At 33.9% G+C, this 21832-nt stretch overlaps 2 protein-coding genes across 2 annotated transcripts in view; both read right to left on the bottom strand.

Moving 5' to 3' along the window:
* Window positions 1-41: 41 nt before the first annotated feature.
* Window positions 42-7576, bottom strand: trmt6 (tRNA methyltransferase 6 non-catalytic subunit). The gene is made up of 11 exons (XM_016555762.1): window positions 7277-7576; window positions 6592-6722; window positions 6389-6498; window positions 5355-5446; window positions 5185-5268; window positions 3961-4085; window positions 3366-3691; window positions 2244-2329; window positions 1919-2021; window positions 1454-1540; window positions 42-717 (listed from the first exon to the last, which is right to left on the bottom strand). Exons 1-11 carry the CDS (start codon window positions 7384-7386, stop codon window positions 538-540), a joined length of 1434 nt encoding a protein of 477 aa, XP_016411248.1. The 5' UTR covers window positions 7387-7576; the 3' UTR covers window positions 42-537.
* Window positions 7577-8960: 1384 nt separating this feature from the next.
* The window catches only part of LOC107742721 (fermitin family homolog 1-like), a 13302-nt gene continuing 430 nt past the window's right edge, over window positions 8961-21832 (bottom strand). Inside the window, exons 2-13 of the mRNA XM_016555758.1 lie at window positions 20334-20492; window positions 18127-18316; window positions 15367-15469; window positions 15152-15259; window positions 13961-14092; window positions 12063-12112; window positions 11723-11847; window positions 11537-11643; window positions 10794-11018; window positions 10532-10656; window positions 9237-9378; window positions 8961-9157 (exon numbers count right to left, since the gene is read on the bottom strand). Coding sequence (XP_016411244.1) covers window positions 8984-9157; window positions 9237-9378; window positions 10532-10656; window positions 10794-11018; window positions 11537-11643; window positions 11723-11847; window positions 12063-12112; window positions 13961-14092; window positions 15152-15259; window positions 15367-15469; window positions 18127-18316; window positions 20334-20484 — 1632 coding nt within the window. The 5' untranslated portion in view covers window positions 20485-20492 and the 3' untranslated portion in view covers window positions 8961-8983. The remainder of the gene's footprint in view (window positions 9158-9236; window positions 9379-10531; window positions 10657-10793; window positions 11019-11536; window positions 11644-11722; window positions 11848-12062; window positions 12113-13960; window positions 14093-15151; window positions 15260-15366; window positions 15470-18126; window positions 18317-20333; window positions 20493-21832) is intronic.

A 21832-nucleotide genomic window follows, 5' to 3' on the forward strand; every position in this document is an offset into this window, starting at 1 on the left:
AATGCCCACGTACTATTGACTGCAAATTTGAATGCATTTAAGAGCATGCTACTTTACAACTGTGAAAAATGCAGTATGTTTAAAAATTGTTGTTGTTCTTTATGGCTTTCCATAGAATCTCTGCATTGCTTACATTTAATAAAATGTGTAATTATGGGACCAATGCTGATGAATGTGGTTATCATTTGTGTTTTGATGCTGGACGCCTTCTGAAATTGATTAAAAACATATAAATGTTTACTTGGGCAATGATGCATTTTGTAAGCCATTTTTTGTGTTTGCCAAGTGCAGAGGATGCCGAAAAAGCAGCGCATGTTTTTCTTCCTCCACATCTTGCTAAAAAAAATAAATAAAGATGCGAACATTGATGTAACACTTAAATGCAAATCTTGTCAAAAAGAAATAAACACAGTAGATAACAGACTTTGAATAATAAAGTCGTGCAACTCGTACAGAGAATAAAGCACTGCCTGCATGTGTGAGTCCAACACTGATTTGGTTTCTTCTCACTTAAATAAGTTAAACTAAACTAATTGCCTAGGCAGAGCTGTCACATGATGAACTAATCTTCTCCAGTTTCAGCCTCTTGGCAACAGGCTCCTCTGATTTGTGCTGATTCCTAGCTTTGGCAGCATCTGCAGCGACCGTGGTTCCGGACAGGAGATACCCTCCACCTCCACTCATGAGCAGCACTGGATGAGTCCGGTTGGGCAACACCTGAAACAATGATACAGAAGTGATTAAGTCGAAGCCCTCTAGGGGTGGGTGGTATGACCAAAATCTTATTTCACAGCATGAGTCATCTTATATAACAGTAATTATATCACAATGTATCTGTATTTCCTGGAAATACAACAAAAAAGGTTTACACATAACTGTGCCAATGCAAAAAATAAAAAACAGAGCAAATTAAAATAATAAATTTTTACTTTTTGCATTTTGAACTTGATGTACACTAACGTTCAAATGTTTTGTTATTATTATTATTATTTTTTTAAAGGTTTATGCTCACCAAGGCTGCATTTATTGGAACAAAAATACAGTAATATTGTTTTTAATATACAGTAATATATTTTAAAATGTAGTTTATTTGTGTGATACAAAGCTGCTGTGCTGCAATTTTGTGAAAAGAGTCATACATTTTTTCAGGATTAATATAAAGTTCAAAAGAGCAACATTTAATTTAAGAATTTTTTGTAACAGCATAAAAGTCTTGCTGTCTATTTTCATCAAATTAATGCATACTTGATGAATAAAAGTATTAACTTCTAAAAATAAAAATAAAAACTACAGAGTACTTGAATAGTAGTGTAAATAAAAAGAATAACAGCAAATCAAAGTCTGGCATTAGTGCAAAAACACCTTATGAAACACCCCATGTAAAAAAAACAAAAATATAGCACGAACAATAATACATACAACTTTGTGTGTACGGGATGTAGTAAAGAATTACCTGGTAATGCCTGAGCCAGGAATCGGTTAATCTGAGACTGATTGCTCCTCCTTGTTCCCTGAGTTTTGTGTAGCACTCAATCAGCGGCTGTCCAAAAGAGATCAGACGGTAAATATTGCAGAAAGCAGTTATTAAAACACTTGACTTAAAGGGGTCATATGATGCTGCTAAAAAGAACATTATTTTGTGTATTTGGTGTAATGAAATGTGTTTATGCAGTTTAAAGTTAAAAAAACACATTATTTTCCACATACTGTACATTATTGTTAAGAGAAAGGAAAAATTGAAATCACATCATATGACCCCTTTAAATATACAAATCGTTTTAAAGCGATGACACCCCATAATTTATGGTACTTTTTAGGCTTTCTGGGAACTTGACATTACAACAACTGGCATTTTGACATATTGCTAAATAACACGTTTGGATGAACTGCCTCTTTAACAACAAACCAATCCGTTTACCTCTCTGTACTGGCAGTACACTACGAACGGTCGTGATGGTGCTACAAACTTCAGCAGACCCATTAACACAGGACAGGGGTGGAAGCGACTAGCAATCACCAACCTGAAACAAATAAATATTTCAATCAGCCTCCCCATATTAATTAGGTAAATCACTGGAAGACTGCATACAAAACAGCTTAAATCAATACAAAATATTGATTGATTGATTGATTGACTTTATTAATCCCAAAGGGAAATTCACGTCACAGCAAAGCTCATTTTTAGCAAAGCTCTTTTTGCTATGTAACAGAAAGCACTTTTTTTTTGACAACACAAAACATACCCATCCGCATTTCTGCCCTCTAACAGAGCAGCAGCTGAAGCTAACTTCTTCCTCTTCTCCTCCATCTTCACCTTTTTCTCTTGAGCCTGTACGTTTAGAAAGACCAATCAAATATTAATGTAAAACTTTAGAAAAAATCTTAAAAGACGACCTTTTCCACCCTGAGTAGTTAAATTATCCCACAAACAATGTTCAGAAGTGTATATAGAGGCATCTAACAAGAAGTCTGTTTTTGCTTGTTTTGTTTTCTTCACACATCTCCTTTCACACACTTCACCTCAAGCTGCTCTTCTTTTAAACTCCTGTCTCCTTGGAAACCAAGTAGACTTTTAAAAACACTCAAAAGGGCAAAATGTTTTATCATTGTGAAAATGACACCAAAACTGAGGGACAGTTATAATTTGGTTACAGAATAACACATTTTAAAAATATACTTTTTTTTTTTTTAGTTTGTGTTCGTTCAGCTGTTTAAATTATTTTTAAAAATGTATTTATAATTATTTAAATTATATGAATAATTTAAAATGGAAAGTTTTGGGCTTTGATCAAATACAAAGAATTCTAAATAGTCTGTTTTTTTTTAGCTTTTCTTTAAATGGACATATGTTTTTTTTTTTATAATATATAATTATATTTAAAGTTATTTAAGTTGCATTCTTATTTTAAAAAGTAACATTTTGGTCTAGGACCAAAATAGTTTGTGTTTATTTGTTTAAATGAACAATTTTTTTAAAGTTATAATCATTATTTAGAATTACTTAAATTAAATTCATATTTTATAATGATAAGTTTAGGTCTTTGACAAATATAATACATTTTTAAATAGTTTGTGCTTATTTAGCTTTTTGTTTAAATTACCATATAATTTTTTTTTTTTTAAACTAGTGATAATTAATATTTAGAACTATTTCTAAATCATTTAAAAAAGGTTTGGTCTTAGACAACAATAAAAGCAAAAGCAGCAAAGGTAAATGATGAAGGCATGGAAAAAGTTTCCAAGACAGTTAATATAATTTATAAAAAAAATGAATAATGATTCAACCCTTGGGACATAAAGTAGTTCCAGAAACACTCAACCATGATGGGAAATACGCATGTAAAAATCATGTGGAAAAACCTTACCCTCTGTTCTCGCAGTCTTTCTCTCTCCGCTCTCCTCATTTCCTCTTGCGGGTCGACGCTGACCTCCATGCTCTGAGGTTCGGAGTTCTTCTCCTCAGACACACCTGAGGTTTCCTGAGAGGACTCAGATCGTCCGTTCCCGCTGCCAGTGGCCTGAGAGTCTGCATCCTTCTCTGACAGATCCAGGGTTCCCGCCAACAGAGCATTAACTTTGCATAAAGGGAACTCATGCAGCGTCTCGTGGAAGTGTGACGGAAAGCCGAAGCTCTCCATGCCGGCTCTCGTTGGGCCTCCACCGGGATACATCTGAATAACTGAGCCATAACCTGACAAACAGAAACATCTGGATCATCAGTACAGTGTAATAGTGTTTGACTAATACAAGTTTTTGGAAATATGGGTAACCAAACATTTCATTGTCCCCACTGAAAATTTTTTTTTTATACTATGGAAGTCACCAACCGTTTAATTACCCATATTCTCTAAAATATCTTCTCATGTTAAACAGGAGAAAGAAACTCATACAGGTTTGGAGCAACTTGAGGCTGAGTAAATGATGACAGAATTCTCATTTTTGCAAGTGAAGTGTGATCACCTCCCATTCTCTCCATCACCGAGCCCAACACAAGTCCAGCACAGGTCTCAAAAACAATGATTTTACTGCCAGCGTGGATGTTCCCCAGAGTCAAAATCTGAGCCAATGTGTCGTACCGCAGGTGACTAAAACAGAGGAAAAACATTTACAATACAGTATATTTAGACTTTTAAACGTACTAGAACAGTGTTTCCCAAACTAGACAATTTTAAAAATGTAAAATAAATAATTTTAAAGTAAAAACAATCAAAATAAAACACTTTTCCTTTTTGGAAGAAAGATTACATATTTACTTGCATGTGATTTGAACATTAACCAACATCAGAGAGGTGCAGTGTTGTTAATGCTAACTAAAACGTAATTAAACTTAATCAAACCTTTTTTTAATTAAGCTGAAATAATATATAAATGTAAATAAAAATTCTTTTATTTTGGCAACTGACTGAAATAAAAGTTGAAGTAAAAAACATTTACAATACAGTATATTTAGACTTTTAAACGTACTAGAACAGTGTTTCCCAAACTAGAAAATTTAAAAAATGTAAAATAAATAATTTTAAAGTAAAAACAATCAAAATAAAACACTTTTCCTTTTTGGAAGAAAGATTACATATTTACTTGCATGTGATTTGAACATTAACCAACATCAGAGAGGTGCAGTGTTGTTAATGCTAACTAAAACGTAATTAAACTTAATCAAACCTTTTTTTAATTAAGCTGAAATAATATATAAATGTAAATAAAATTTCTTTTATTTTGGCAACTGACTGAAATAAAAGTTGAAGTACTAAAATGACTAAAATAGAAATAAAAATAAATGAAAGCTACAAATAAATATTTAAAAAAGTACTTACAAACTTACTAAAACAAGCAAAAATGAAACCAACAGAATGAAAACAAAATTCAAAATATGAATACATAGTATATACTGTAAATAAATAATAATGTATATAAATAATAATTTAAAAAAAATGGAGAATTCAAATATGTTTAGAACTCGGTAAAATATTAACCTAAAACCTTCAAGTAAATTTTTAGGTCAAAGGGATTCAGATGAAAAAAAACATTTTTGGAAATCCCTTTACTACTATATATATATATTGAGTGTCCTTAAAAGAATACTTCGCTAAATAATAAACCATGTAATTATATCAGGTAACTCATGGGTTCTAAAATGGTATGAGGATGAGTAAATGGTTAAAGTATTCCTTTAGGTTCACATGCCATATTTTCCCTGGTTCTCTGTCGTGGTACATCATGGCAAGGAGTCGAGTGGAGGGCTTCAGGATTGTTATGTCACTCTCGTACCTGTACACATAAAGGCAAAGAACTTATTGACAGTGATATATTCCATGGGATTGACAAAATATGAATTAAAAATGGTTTGAACTCACTTTTTCTTTTTCTTCTTGATGTATTTCTCTTGAGCAAATTCAGTTTTGTCCTTGAATGTTGTACTGTTGTCTATGAGCTGCTGGACAATCTCCTTAAACACACATGAATGGACATGTGAGCAAAATTTACTTGTAACTACATACGAACACCTAAAAACCTTCATGAATAACAGCACAAATTGTTTGGCCTGCTGTCGAATGCTGTTGCTTTTTCTGTACTTTATAATGTCTCCATACAATACAATAAACAATTCTTTTAGAGGGACATAATTTTTCCCCCCAGTATTTCTTCCAAACTTCTTCTATTTTCTTTTCTTTAAGAGAAGCTCATAGTGAAAAGACACTGAACTTACAATATTTGACCAGTGATCAATTAAATAGCAAAAATCCCATAGATTTGCATATTGAAGGAGTGACTTGAGTCAAATTTGGAGACCAGAAAATACAAAATCTTGTTTAGAAATGTTCTGGGTAAAGGGTTAGTTCACCCAAAAATGAAAATTCTGTCATTAATTACTCACCCTCGTGTTGTTCCAAACCCGTAAGACCTTCGTTCATCTTCGGAACACAATTTAAGATATTTTTGATGAAATCTGAGGGCTCTCTGACCCTCCCATAGACAGCAAGGTAACTACCACGTTCAAGGTCCAGAAAAGCACCAAGATGATTGACAAAGTAGTCCGTGTGACATCAGTGGTTCAACTGTAAAGTTACGACTTTAAGTTATGACTTTATTCCACATTTTCGTCTCTACTGCATCACTTTGAATGCGCGTTCATGACAGTACCGAAAATGTGGAATAAAGTCATTATTTTTGTTTTCTTTGGGCAAAAAAGTATTCTCGTAGCTTCGTAACTTTACAGTTGAACCACTGATGTCACACGGAAAAATATCTTAAATTGTGTTCCGAAGATGAACGAAGGTCTTACGGGTTTCAAACAACACGAGGGTGAGTAATTAATGACAGAATTTTCATTTTTGGGTGAACTAACCCTTTAAGATGCATCCCTAGAAGACTTTACTCAGGCACATACCTGGCCTTTTAACCCTTGCTCTTTCAGTGTTTCAATATCATCTCTGGACAGTTTCTGAGATCTGCCATCATCCACTATGTGTCTATTATCCTGGCCTGCTTCCTTAGAATCTGTGACAGGAGAAAAGAGAATTGTAATCTCATCTTGTCACCAAGAAACTCAATAAATGCACAGATAACAGCATAAATCCACAGCATCATTACCCAAAGAGTCTCCTGAGTGTTTTGCTGCCTTAAGTTTGAGTGAACCGCCGGCTTCGATTTCAAACCTGGTCCCGTACAGCTGCCCGACTGCATTGTCCAAGAAGAACCACTGCTTCTCAAAGATCACTTTCCTGAGAGACAGCGTGTCAAATCAAAGCAAATGAGGAGAGCACAGCACACGCACTTAACAGGAGTTAAATGTGAATATTAGACTTCATTTGATGAACTGTCACATTCAACAGATAAGATTATAAATAGTTACTCCTATACATTAATGATAATTCTATACATTTGCCTTTACAAATATACAATGGGCTCTAAAAGTCTAAGACCACTAGTGAAAACGCAATAAAAAGTTTTTTTTTCCTTTCAGAACAATTTTGAGCAAAGATTTGAGTTTACAAATTTACATGAAGTCTTAATATTTGTCACTCCTTCCGTTTGCAGATACAGAAACAGTGCAGAATGCAATACTTCTTGTTCGTTTTACAAATTAATGTTTCTTTAAATCAGATGTTTCAAAGCAATTAAACCTTTTATGTAAGTTACAAGTTTAATTTCGTTTTTAAATCCCGGACTGTTAATGTGGTCTCAGAGTTTAGATCCCACTGTATGCAAAACCTCAAGCCCTTAAAACTGAACTTAGAAGATCACATTTAAATAAAGTTTGATTTGGTTAACTCACTTTTTATTTTCGACCTGCACTGATTTGAAGACATCTCCTCTCTTCAGCACTACATGGTCTCCGTAACTGATTCTGCCCTCTGCATCACTGTCATTTACACACTCCGCCATTTACTGCGATCAGCGTGGATAAAGATCGACCGGAGGATGTTTGGAAACTAGTTTACACTTTAACTAACCCGACTCAAAAGTGGTAATGTCTATGGCTATAAACAGAACAGTAATTTCACACAAACGATGCTTCTTTCCACACGTGTGTTCTGTCACTTCCTGTTCCGAAAGGCCAGTTAATCGAGCGCTGATTTCTAGAGCCACAGCCAGTCAGGAAGACTAGCAAGTCACAGATCAAAGCGATTTTAGTCGGTCTCACATTTACTTAAAGGGGTCATATGATGCGATTAAAATTTTTCCTTTCTCTTTGGAGTATTACAAGCTCTTGGTGCATAAAGAAGATCTGTAAAGTTGCAAAGAGTTATTGAACTTTACATTAGGTTTATACTAACAAAACTGCTACCATGGTTATCAGAACATGTACAATGACCATATCACGGCATTATCACGTGATGTCATTATGTACTTCCACTGTATTTACAAAGGTAAGAAATTGTATATTAAAAAAAAAAACCTTGCTATAGATATATTATGGTTATCGTTACTAACATGAGTATATGTCCAACATAAAAGTGCATATATTGCACGTACTTTATGTATGTATAATATAGTTGTAACTTGTATCCCATTCTGTACTATTATTCAAAACTTAAAGTGCTGATTTATAATTAAAAAATCATATTCAGTGCGTGTTTGACTATAGTGACTACGTAACAGGGTTATTATAGTTAACTAAAACAAACCATGAAGAAATACTTTTCGTTACTTCTTATTTTCATTTAATTTACATTCAAGTACTACAATAAACTAAATAGACTAATGAAACAATAATTATATAAAATAAATGTATAAAAACTATATAGACATATTTTAGAAAGTGATAAAAGTGACAAAACACAACAAAATTAATAAACCTAAGATTTAAAGAAAACAGAAAATATAAAAATAAAATCTAACTATAAAAACTATATTGCACTCCTATATGGTTTGTAGAAACAAATGAAACAGCTAATTATATTTCAAGTATCATAAATTGTCAGTGCTTGATTATGAATTTCAGTCAAATTGGACCTCATAATGAAAGTGATTGGATTTATTTAGACTATTTTCAGATTTTCCAGTCAACATAATGAAAGCAAAATTGCATTAAACGAAATAAAATTTAGTCTTTAAAAGGAACAATTAAACTGCAAATAATTTTTTTCAGAAAACAAGCCAAAAGCACCTAGACATTTTGGTGAAGCATTTAATGTAAATATATTTACACTTGAAAAACTGAACTGTAAAAAGCACTTTGTTAGTACACAACTTCAAAGAATCTTGCAATGGGAAACTAGCAACCCCACCGTATCCCAGATTTATTACACAGATTCATGTATGGAAATGTGTGCTGTAAATTATATACAATGTTCAGATGCAAACAACTCATAAAGACGTCAAGAGTCCAGATCCAAAATATGGATTGAATTGTTTGATTTGTTTACTCTCTTGTGCACAAGCCTTGTGTGTCTTAATACAAACATAAAATGACTTTGGCGAATTTAAAAAACACTATGAATTCGTTCTTGGTTTTCTAAAGGTGAGTGTTGATTTGAGGTCAGTCTTGTCCTCCCGTGAGCTTGTGGAAGAGTTCTTCATCTAAAGTCTCATTTTGGTCTTTTGAGCGCGTCGAAAGGAAAATGTAGCCTCCGATATATTCATGTACCACTTTGCAGTCGCAGCTCTGGCAGGAGAACGCAATCGACACGCTCTGGTCAAACTCGATGGTCACCTGTAAAAGCAATGACACACTCATAAATTATATTCACACCAGCCACAGGTTACAAGGTTGTTTGAAGCACTTTATTCACCTGTTTAATCTCCCAGTTGACATTCCATTGTTTAATGTTGGAGAACCTCCAGGTGGTCACCGGCAAACCCGTTGACATGTCGATGCGGATCAGCCGGTTGTAGGATATTCCCAGCAGCTCGTCTTTCTTGCTTCCTCTGAATCTGTGGGACAAAGTGAAAAGATTTTAATCATATTTCATGGTTGAAGACTTTAAAGGATGTCTCTGAGCAATACCAGGCACAAAAAAAAAAAACAGTGTTGTTCAGCAAAATTGTCTGACAAAATGACAATTTTATGTCTAATTAATGAAAACTCATACTCAACGTGTTTGAATTATTCTGTAACTATATATTTTGTAAAAACATTTGTGAATTATCTGTATATTCCATTTCAAGCATTCTAAACTGTCAGCAGTTGATTATGAAATTGACAAAAAAGCCAAAATTGGACTGTATTTATGTAACTAAATGACATTAAATAGGAAAAAATTAACCTTCAAATGGAACAACGGCATGCTATTAAATCTCATTTTTTAATTTATCTTTCATTTTTAATTTTATTTTTATTTTGATGATGTGTTTAATGCAAACAAATTTAACATATGAAAAATTGAATAATATATATCAGACTTGGAAAGATGTTTCTGAGTGATACAAGGCACAAATCAATCTGTTGTTCAGCAAAACTGTGACAATATTTTGTGACAATTTTGTGTCTAATTTATAAAAAAATAGAAAAAGAAAATTGTCAGTGCATGAGTATGAAATTGGCAAAAAGCCAAAATTTGACTCATAATGAAAGTGACAGTATTCATGTAGGCTATTTTTAGATTTTTCAGTCAAAATACCCAATAAAAACAAAATGACATTAAATAGAAAAACATTTCAACTTTAAATGGAACAGCAGCACTATTAACCCTTGTGCAGTGATTAAAATATGTAAACTAATTTGGTGTTCATAGTCAGAAATGACCAGCCTTTAAAAAATCTGTGAAAAAGAAAATCCTCTCTGGGTCAAAACGACCAGAACACAACATGAGAGTTTAATCTTAGTTTTTGAAAAATGTAACTATAAAAAGTACTTTAGACTTTTAAACTTATGTATGTATCCACATTTGAAAAATGTAACTATAAAAAGTACTTTAGATTTTTAAACTTATGTATGTATCCACATTTGAAAAATGTAACTATAAAAAGTACTTTGTTAGTGCACAGCTTCAAAAAAACTCATATTTCATGGTTGGTCTCAAAAACCTTACTCGGGCTTAAATATCTGTTCTAGGCACAAAATCATTCTGTTGTTCAGTACAATTACCTGACAATGTAGTACTTGATGCCAAACTCAGGCAGGGACTGCCATGCTTGGATAAAACGCATTTTGGCCTCCATGAGGGAAAGCTGGGAAATATTGTGAAGGGCCTCCAAGATTCGTGTGGTCAGCTGAAATAAGAATAAATATGATTTTTTTAAATGAAGCAAAACAGATCTCAGATATCCAGTGCTGTCATGGCCTAATAAAAATGAGCGGTTCAAGCCATATCTTGTCTTTTCTGCGTGTGTCCAGACTGTATTTTCACCTGTTTGGTCTTGTACTTCTTTGCATATCGTGGAGAAACAAAGCACTCGGCATTCATCTCCATTGACTCTACGTCAGGTGCTGCCTGGCCAGGAGGAGGCGCTAGACTCTTCATCTGCAGGAAAGACTGGATGTTCTTCACCTCGGTGCGGTACGAGCTGTAGGCCATCGTCTTTCCTTTGGAAGCCAAAATACAGGCAGCTTTCCACTTGGCATATTGCGTTTCCTGTTTTCAGGAGACGTTTGTTTTAAGCAAAAGAAACAAATAAATGCATACATTTTTTTTTTCAAACTCAAATTTATTTAGAGGTCCAATCTGAGCAAAAATATGCAATATGGTTCAGATGCTGATATTTATCTAAATTTTTATACCAGCATAACAGACTACTTGCATTAGATGCATATAAAAATCAGTAACTCTATATCTCCCAATAGTATGTCTTAACAATATTACATTTAAAAGCTAGTTTTATTATCAAAACCCTTCGGTTTTAATTGTGGGGTGCAAAACATATAATGCAATGATGATTGACAGATCATTGACAAATAAACCTGACAAATCATATTTGATATTTTACCATTATTTTCTAAAAAAGACTATGGATAATCAAGTAACCTAAGTTTCTTTATTCATCTTGAAATATGTATAACAATACAACAGTTTATCTTACATTTAAGATGAAAGATTTCACAGCAAAAGCACACGTGTACCACAATCTGCATAAAAACAAATATAAAACTCACATTGTCGCAGCGAACATAAACCTCGTTCATTCCATCAGCCGCTGGCAATAACAACTTGAGGCCAAACTTCTTCTCAGTGACGTTGACATCAGGAATGACCTCACATCCTGTACAATTAATGATGTATTACCACTGATGCATTGGCTGTATTAAAAGGAATAATCTTTTCTCTGATTGGCCGCTCACCTCGTAGATGGAGTTGCTCAATGGGTTCTTTATTCGCCGACTCTTTGCTTTTGTAATAAGAAATGGTGGTGTCCCTAAAAACAAACCAGTACTCCTTATATGGCTTTAATGTTAATCGCTTGGGCCTGTAAAGCAAAGAAATGAACAGGCAATTAATAAATGCACTGTTTGTCTTACTGCAGACTAGACACAAATGTCACTGAACACGACAGGAAAAAAGTTGCAAAAAGTACTGTTTTGTACATGGAACTATAGTTAATTTGCATCATTAAAAAAAAAAAACCTGTGACAATTTAAAAATGTATTTTTCTTGAACAATTTTTAATAAGCTTAAACTCACCTAAACAATTTAAGTGTATCTTCCAGCTTTGGAATGTCAGTGATATCTTCCTGAAAAAGTTAAAGAAAACGTGAATACTCATACACTACCATTCAACAGTTTGGGGTTGGCAAGACTTTTATGTCTCTTATTAAAAATGTAATTTATTTCTGTGATGCAAAGCTGAATTCTCAGCATCATTACTCCAGTCTTCAGTGTCACACAGTGGTGTATAAAGTACCTGAAAGCCATACTCAAGTAAAAGTACAGATATCTTACCAGAAAATGACTTTGGTAGAAGTTGAAGTCACCGTTTAGAATATTACTAGAGTAAAAGTCTTAAAGTATGTGATATTTATTGTACTTAAGAGCGAAAAGTATTTCTTAAATCTTAAACGTACTTAAGTATTGAAAGTAAAAGTACAAGTAAATGCAAAATGGAAAAGAAGCAAATAAATATATATAAAAAATATAATAAATATATATAAAATGTTCATACACAGCTTGAGTAGCAAGATTGTGTTCAGTTTTAACTCTTTCTTCCATTTTGTATTTTTGGGTAAGAATAAGAAGCACTTCATCCGGTACTTAAGTGTCTTTCATTCCAACATAAGAAAACATTTCTGGAATCTGCATCTGAAATAGCATTTAGATGTATTTACACAGTTATGTATCTCAGAGGTTGGCAAGACTTTTATGTCTCTTATTAAAAATGTAATTTATTTCTGTGATGCAAAGCTGAATTCTCAGCATCATTACTCCAGTCTTCAGTGTCACACAGTGGTGTATAAAGTACCTGAAAGCCATACTCAAGTAAAAGTACAGATATCTTACCAGAAAATGACTTTGGTAGAAGTTGAAGTCACCGTTTAGAATATTACTAGAGTAAAAGTCTTAAAGTATGTGATATTTATTGTACTTAAGAGCGAAAAGTATTTCTTAAATCTTAAACGTACTTAAGTATTGAAAGTAAAAGTACAAGTAAATTCATGCTGATATTTGCCGAAAAATGGTAGGCTACTCTTTGTGTGATACATATTAAGTTAACTATATTAAATTATATAAACATAAAAAAAGCATACAGAAGTATTTTTGCATTTACAATTTAGAATGCCTTGAATTTTGAGTTTTAATAGACTAATAAATCACGTGCGTGCACTCTCTGTGATATACTTGATCATGTCAGATCGCACATCATTACGACCCTTACCATATTATCGCAGACGATGCTGTATCGCACGCCCCAGACTCGACTTGAGTGGAAAATGAATCATCCGCGTTTTTTTGCACATGAGCAAAGGTGTTTTTAGGAGTCTAACTTGCAAACGCCAGACCACTGATTCGTCAAACCTGCTTTCCTGCAGTCCGTGTTCTTCTGACTTCTGACTATTTTGTAGTAAGTAACGAATATGCTTCGGGGAAATGTATCGGAGTAAAAGTATACATTAAAAGTAAAAGTTGTCTGAAATATAAAAACTCAAGTAAAGTACAGATACTCCCAAAAAATACTTAAGTACTGTAACGAATAATCTGATAATTTTGATTATTTGATGAATTAAAAGTTTAAAAAACAGCATTTATTTGAAACAGAAATATTTTGTTATATTATAAATGTCTCTACTGTCACTTTTGATCAATATAATGTGTTCTTCTTAATGAATAAAAGTAATAATTTCTTTTTTAAAAATCGTACTAACCACAAACCTTTTAACGTTAGGGTCTAAACTAGCTTAATTTTCAGCCAGATTGATTCCAGATACAATAAACCGGATGCTACAAATTAATCTAAAATCAGTCTCTATATGTAGTTGTTACTTTTGACACTGATGCGTCCCAAAAACAGGCTGGATATTCATTTAATGTAAGTACCAATATATTTATAAAAAAATCTATTCATAATATCATAAAATCACTGATACCAGGATCTTATCAGCATTCCGTCCTTCCAGCGTGGATTCTAAGTTTGAAAGCGCAGCCTCGACTTCATCAATCTCTGGTTCATTGGAATTGGTCAGTGGCTCCGTTGATAAAGTCAATTTACAGATGTGATACTAGAAAAGATTCAAGTATTTTACATCTGAAACACCAATTTAGATGCATAACAATAAACAGCACCCATAACTCGTTTGATTAGCCAATAACTGTGATTAAGACATTGACAAAGTACACATTTTACATTTAAATTTTAATTTATGGTTAAAAAAAGTGGAGAATTAACATGGTGCTCATTAAATAACTAATCAAGCAGATAACTAACTTTATTATATGCTAACCTCACCCATTGTGGTTTTCAATGCAGTTACATTAACACCGCTTGAGGCAGGAGTTTGAATTAATGATATAAGCAGCAAATAATGTGGAAAACAGGTGGGGAAAAAATCCCTAAAATATTTGTGCAATGCATAATTCGGTCATCTGAGAGGCAGTTTGTGAAATACTTGATCTGCTCTCTCATGGATTGTTTTTTTTGTTACAGATCTACAGACACACTCTCGCATGAAGTCCTCACTAGGTTTGGTTGGGATTATGAGCACCATGTTCACGTATACATTATCTCCTTGTGTAATTGAATGCTATGTTGTGTTAGCTGTGGAATGTCACATCCTTTGTCCTCAAAGTAATTTATCTCATAGCTTCAGGTGAGAAAGTACGGCACTAAAGAGTTGACCATAATTCAACACCATCTATGCTATGTGCTGCAACTAAATACTACGACACATTAAAGCATACCTGTCAGGTGAGCTAATCAGGGTTACAGTTAACTAAAAATGAATGCATTTTTACAAATATTTTATTTCAGCTAACTGCCAAGGCAACATTTCTTATTTTCATTTAGTTACTTGATGTACTAAAGTAAGTCAAACTAAAACTGAGGGGAAAAAAAGATTAAAAACTATACAGAAAAGCAACAAAAAACTATTAACTAAGTAAAATCAAAATAGAAAATATTGTAAAAAGCAGTTCAAATTATTAATAAAACTATTGTAGTATCTCAAAATAACACTGGAGCCAATGACTAACCTTTCTTGCTTTCTGGAGCTCTGAATTCAACGAATGAGCATAAAAGCATGGAATAAGATCAGTTTATGTTGTGAACTGGCATCCTGTACCTGCAGGGATGCAAACATGAGCATCTCTTCTTCAGTGCACTCGATCTCCTCCAGCAGTATCGCCCATCTGGCCTGTTCATACAACTGCGTGATTCTCACAGCATCATACTACAAGAAAAAAAACCAAATGCATTCTAATTTAGACATATCAGGGCCATCTAATATTGTCGTCTACAAACATATAATGTGGTATGTAGGAATAGTTCATTTCTCACCTTTGGGTTGAGGTCAAAGAAGCAGTGGTACTTGAACCGCAGCAGGAGTCTGTCGTTTTCCTGAATTCCTTGCTCCATCAGCGAGCGAGAGGAATCCAGCCACCTGCAGAGCAACGTCTCAGTTAAAATACACAAACGCAGTGACCGAAACGCAACTGATAAATAAAAACAGAAATACACATAACCAATAAGCCATCAAATGCTATGCTACAATGATTTTATCATAATAAATGGATGTTCTGGGGAATGAGGTGAAATATAGCTTGTATAAAACAGCAGAAATAGCAATACGCTAAAACACTTCTTTAATAAATTAAATATAATATATACTCTCAAAAAAGGTATGAAGCTGTCACTGGGGCTGTACCCTAAAGTACAGAAGTTAAAGGTTACATCTTTGTAACTTATTTATCCCTAAAAGGTACATTTTAGTACTTTAAAAGTACATATTAGTTACCAGTGTTGGGGGTAACGCATTACAAGTAACGCGAGTTACGTAATCAGATTACTTTTTTCAAGTAACTAGTAAAGTAATGCATTACTTTTTTAATTTACAAGAAAATATCTGAGTTACTTTTTCAAAAAAGTAACGCCAGTTACTTTGTTTTCCCATTTATTTACTGACAAGTCTCCTGTCCCCATATTGGGAGAAATCGGAAGTGCAGAGGAATTGTGTGCGCTGTGTGAACATGATGTTACTGTAGTTCTAGACTAAATGTGAATGTGCAGTAATTCATCCCACTCACAAAAAACAGATTTAGTATTCATCAAAATGAATTAAAACAGTGAAATGCAAACTCAGAATATGACAAAAACCTGCAATAATTAAATATGTTAAATAACACAAATGTATCTAATCCCATTTTATTAACCAATATCTTTGCTGTTGACCTTTGATGATCCAGTTCAACCGTACTAATAAGCAAAAATGACTTTAGAGAAACTAACAATTGTGCTTTGTTTTTTTATTGCTGAAGAGTGTTTCTTCTCCTGCGTTCTACTGTACAGACGTGAATTTACTTTTGCTTCAGCCTGAGGTTTATTCATTACACTTTTTGGTGTGAAAGGGCTTTTACATTTGCTATAAATAGAACTTCTTATATTAAAAACAATCAAGCCCTGCTCATATTTAAAAAGTACCGCAAAAGTAACGCAAAAGTAATGTAACGCATTACTTTCCATAAAAAGTAACTAAGTAACGTAATTAGTTACTTTTTTAGGGAGTAATGCAATATTGTAATGCATTACTTTTAAAAGTAACTTTCCCCAACACTGTTAGTTACCATTTAAATGGACAATGCCCCAGTGACTGCTTCGTACCTTTTTCTCTGAGTGTGCATTTAAAAATCGTAACATAGTCTGTTAGCTTATCTATGTCAACAATGTAACAATCAGAGGTGCAACAATGCAAATGGTGCAGCTGGTCACAGGTGTGTGGCTATTGTAACAACTTTAAATGGTTTCGAATGAATGTCCAATCAGATTTTAGAAACAAATCAGTGTTATAAACTTAACCATGAATATAAGGTCTATTAAAACGATCATACACTACAATTCAAAAGTTGAAAGAAATTGTCACTTTCATGCATCTTTGGTGAATTAAAGCATTATTTATAATGTTACAAAATATTTCTATTTCAAATAAATGCTTTCTATTCATCAAATAATGTTTCTTGAGCAGCTAATCAGCATATTAGAATGATTTCTGAAGGATCATGTGACACTGAAGACTGGAGTAATGATGCTGAAAAATCACAGGAATAAATTACATTTTAAAATATATTTGAATAAATCGCGTTTGGTCTCGTACTGTATCGCGTACCTTGTCAGTGTCGTTCGCTTTGCTTGGCCATTTGTTGTGATAAACAGGAAAGTGTGTTCAAGCGCCAGCAAAACAGTGTAAAGAAATACTCTTTGTGAGAAGCAGTCAATCAGCAGAAGTTAAAAGCAGCTTGTAAGTGTATTTATTTCTTGTCTCAGTGTTTAGCACAGTTGTCATTGCTAGGAAACGCTTGTTTTGTTTACTGTGGAGACATGCTGAAATGGCGTTTGGTCTCGTACTGTATCGCGTACCTTGTCAGTGTCATGCGCTTTGCTTGGCCATTTGTTGTGATAAACAGAAAAGTGTGTTCAAGCGCCAGCAAAACAGTGTAAAGAAATACTCTTTGTGAGAAGCAGTCAATCAGCAGAAGTTAAAAGCAGCTTGTAAGTGTATTTATTTCTTGTCTCAGTGTTTAGCGCAGTTGTCGTTGCTAGGAAACGCTTGTTTTGTTTACTGTGTGGAGACGCTCTGCACCCATTTACCTAAATTCATTACTTCAGAGTTATGTGCCCTCTAGAAGCTTGTGTTCTGCAAGTGAACGGCGTATTATTGTGCCATCTCAAAGAGGCACAAAATCACTTTCACAGACTTATATATATATATACACACACACCTTGCTACGTGTACTGTGTTAGGCTAACCGAGACTTGTCATTTGCACTTATATATTGTTGCTCTTTTGTTAGTTTTGACTGCTTTTATTGTCCTCATTTGTAAGTCGCTTTGGATAAAAGCGTCTGCTAAATGACTAAATGTAAATGTAAATGAATAAAATACTGTTATTTTAAATTGTAATAATTTTTCACATTTTTACTGTTTTTACTGTATTTTTATGGTCAAATAAATGCAGCGTAGGTGAGTTTAAGAGACTTCTTTCGAAAAACTCTTGCCGACCCCAAACTTTAGAATGCTAGTCTAAATTTGTCTGCCCTTTCTTACCCAGCATTAATTGCCGCTTTATCCTCCATGGTAAGAGGCTTGAAGAGTTTGGCCAGTTCCTCCGGTGGAAGGTTGGGTTGGCAGGCCGTCAGAGGATTCTCGCCGAACCACAGACTGGTGGAAGATGCAGGCGACCCGCTATCCGGGTCATAAGTCGGAGTCATAGTTTTACTGTACAGACCCAGGGCTCCTGTACAAAGCATGAATGCAAACTTATAAATTGGTGTTTAAGACTTACAAGCTTATCCAAACACAGTTGCTTCTAACAAAACAGTTTATTATATGAAGAGATTAAGACATGTAAAAAACGTAAAATTCATTCATCATTTTTACATTTTATTTTATATTAACTTCTAAATGAAAAAATAATGCATGGTAAATACGGTAAGAGGACATCACAATTCCATATAAACCTTGATGATTCCTCTTTTACTCACATTTTCTTCATCCTTCCGCAGTGATCTGACTCACTCCTGTAATTACCAACTAAAGAAATCCTGGGCTGTCTGTACTGTAATGCACCTATTAAAATGACTATAAACACATTGTGTTCAACCAAATTAATGAATGGCCACTGCCAATAAAAGACCTTCATGGCAAACCATAATATTTAGCAACTGGGTCATCTGATGAGTCTGTAGAGGAAAGCAGGATGTTTTGCTAGCGTCTCTCTCTCTGGCTGACACAATCACACAGTGAACTTCAGACCCTGCGCCTGCAAACACCTGAGTCAAAGAACAATAGCTCGGAGCACGAGGCTATACAAAGATATGCAAGGCAAACATGGACGTACCTGTACCTGAGCATTTCAACCAGTGTTTACACTCTGCACTGGGATTTTAGCTTTTACTCAGCAAACAAATTCTAAGAATGTTAATCTAATGTTTTCATTCAGTTCTGAAAATGCTAGGTCTCTAAACATTCAGAATATTTCGTTTTTTTCTAATGTTTTCTTGGTTATAAAATGAAGGGAACATGATCAGTTTGCAAACATTATCGGAACTACTTAATTTTGTTCTCTGAACGTTCTGAATAAGTAGTAACATTTAAAAAACTAAAATGTTTCCGAAGAAAAACATTCCATGAACAATGTATAAATAATGTATTTGTGCTAACATTTTGAGAGCATTATTAAAGATCAGATAACTAACAAATGTGCTATTAACATTACTGAATAAAAGTTTATTTATAACTTCGAGAGAACCTTGCCAGAATGTTAGCCAAAGTTCTGAGAATGTTTTCTGTTATTTGGGTCAATTTTGTTGTTGTTGTTTTAAACATGGGTTTCCCATAAACTCTGACTGCTTTTTTTTTTTAAATTCAACCTATTTCAACCTTACAAAACCTTACTTTGAAGAGCTTTTTATGTGTTCCTTCCTGATAATGCTGTGCTTTTCATAATTGTACTAGAAACCCCTTTTAATTTAAATTCCTGAATTTGTTTTCAAGCAGAAAACAAGAATTTGCAAAAGAATTGCAATTAAAAATCAAATGAAATGTATAGAAATTGAATGCTGCAAATTACCAATAAATGTTTTTATACACACAACATATGAAGTATTTTTACTTTAATTTAATGTCCAATTCTCACTATTAACAAATCATTAATTATGTGATACATAAACTTTTTATTACCATATTTATATTATAAAATTATCTGTAAGCTAGAAAATATATCACTTCGATACAATTTTCACTTAGAATTTGCTAGTAAATTTTAGAAATAATTACAAAGAAATGGCAAGTAACACTTTGAAGTGATTGTGAAATTTTTAAGTAGATAAACTTAAACAGTATTTTCTCGTAAAACATACTCCAATAATCTTTGTTTCATTCACAACTTTGAGAAATCTTTTTTTTTTTTTCAAAGTGTATGGCAAAATTTCATGCATCAAAACAAAATGTCACTTGTTTTGATAGTACTGAACTGAAGTTAAAAGAAATGCCTGCATCAGTTGAGAAAAATGTATTGTATGTATAACAAAATAATAAAAATTAATAACATGAACAAATGCATTTTTTGTCACAAAACTGTAAATAAAACTGCTCTGACGTGTGACTAACTTACAATTGAGCAAATTCCACTTGCGGTCATTCCCATTCACAATTCAACATCCCTTGTGCCAATTCAAATTCACATGAAATGAAAGGGAGCTGATTCACGATCTGTACTGGTTCTTCAACACAGAACTCTGTAAATTACTCACTGATCTTCTCCACCAGTTTGAGCATGAGACCCCCGATGTGAAGATCCCCCTTGACCCGCAATTTAAACTTCATGCCCTCATCTCCCTCACGCTGGTCCACCTGGATGCTGAGCTCCCAGGAGTTGTGTCCGTGCTCAGCAGCAGTGGCCATGTTCCTGCCTGAAACCAAATCACAGACAAACACAAACAGTTATTTTAGTTGCATAAAGTCACTATGATAATACTGTGTCCTAAGAACTAGTCCGACCAACTAGTGGTTATTCAAGGTGTAAAATAAATCTTCAGATATATGTTTTTACGTAACTGACTTGAAAAAGTTATGTCCGGTCTTAAAGAAAAAAAAAATCAGATCATTTACTTGTAAGACTAGTTAAAGCATTTTATACAACAGGTCCAGGCTGCACTTGCATCATAGTCTTACTAAAAGTTATTTACTGGCACCCATGGAACCTTTTCAATGCTCAAAAGATACTTCATAGTGGAAAACCTGCGGCAAAAGTATAAAATTAGCCTAATTCCACGGGAAACCCAAGGATTTGGCAACACTGTGAGCAGGTACGAAATTCCACGGAAAAAGTGGATACCTTTACGGCAGAAACAAATGCACATGTGCAGCTGCTGTAGGGGACTCCAAAGTAAAAAAAAAATTGTTCTGCTATCTTTTTAAAATCATAATTAGCACTTTGTTGAATGGCTTCTGTGATTTGGAATATGAGCGCCTGCGGCTTTGATTGTGCTTTTTTTTTTTGGACCCCTGGTCACTGCACACACTTGATGACAGAAGTTTATTTTTTGTATAAACCATTCCTTTCAAAGTCTCTAATGACAACATCTCCTTAAGGGAGTGACAGACAGAGAATTAAGGTATAGTGTGGAGGAGGCTTGTGATTACAGAACAAGGGAGACTTCAGCTTAAAATTCCTGACAAGCAGAGACAAGACCAGAGGCAGAAAGAGCAGAAACAACAGAGCGACTCACACAGACCCCTTATCCTGCTGTCTGCTGGCTTGTACATCAATAAACAACAAAGCCCAGGTCTTACACAGTCAAGTTCTGCTGTGTAAACTAAAGAGGGTCTAAAAGAGTCTTATAGTGTGACTTAAGATTTGAAAGTATTGGTGTTTTTTTTTTTTTTTACAGATGCATTTGAGTCCACAATATTATTATTTTTAAAATCAGGTCTGTCCACGTTCACTAAGAAGTGCGGGGAGGGCGAGATGTTTGACTAGATTAGAGATAGATAACACACATGCTCTGAACTAACAAGACAAACTATTTATGCAGCCCAAGGCTAAACCTGGTACGCGAGTAGGTTAACACGACCGCAGGCCTAGAAAAAAGAATTTACACCTCCCTAGTGTAAACAAGAAGGACATCTCTTAAGATGAATTCATCAGCTCATGATTGCATTTGAAGATCATATGCAAAAAATTAAATGAGGAATAAAACGGAGCATTTTTCTTATATGCACCATACTTAAGAGGGCCAAGAAAATAACC

The sequence above is a fragment of the Sinocyclocheilus rhinocerous genome, unplaced genomic scaffold (genome assembly GCF_001515625.1).
Source record: "Sinocyclocheilus rhinocerous isolate Xijiao unplaced genomic scaffold, SAMN03320098_v1.1 scaffold1038, whole genome shotgun sequence".
Lineage (NCBI taxonomy): Eukaryota > Metazoa > Chordata > Actinopteri > Cypriniformes > Cyprinidae > Sinocyclocheilus > Sinocyclocheilus rhinocerous.

Coding starts and splice junctions, on each gene's coding strand:
- trmt6 (XM_016555762.1), bottom strand. CDS start 7,386: ATGGCGGAGTGTGTAAATGACAGTGATGCAGAGGGCAGAATCAGTTAC. Junction 5,269..5,354: donor ATCAAGAAGAAAAAGAAAAA/GTGAGTTCAAAC, acceptor TTATGTGTACAG/GTACGAGAGTGACATAACAA. Junction 3,692..3,960: donor GGTGATGGAGAGAATGGGAG/GTGATCACACTT, acceptor TCTGTTTGTCAG/GTTATGGCTCAGTTATTCAG.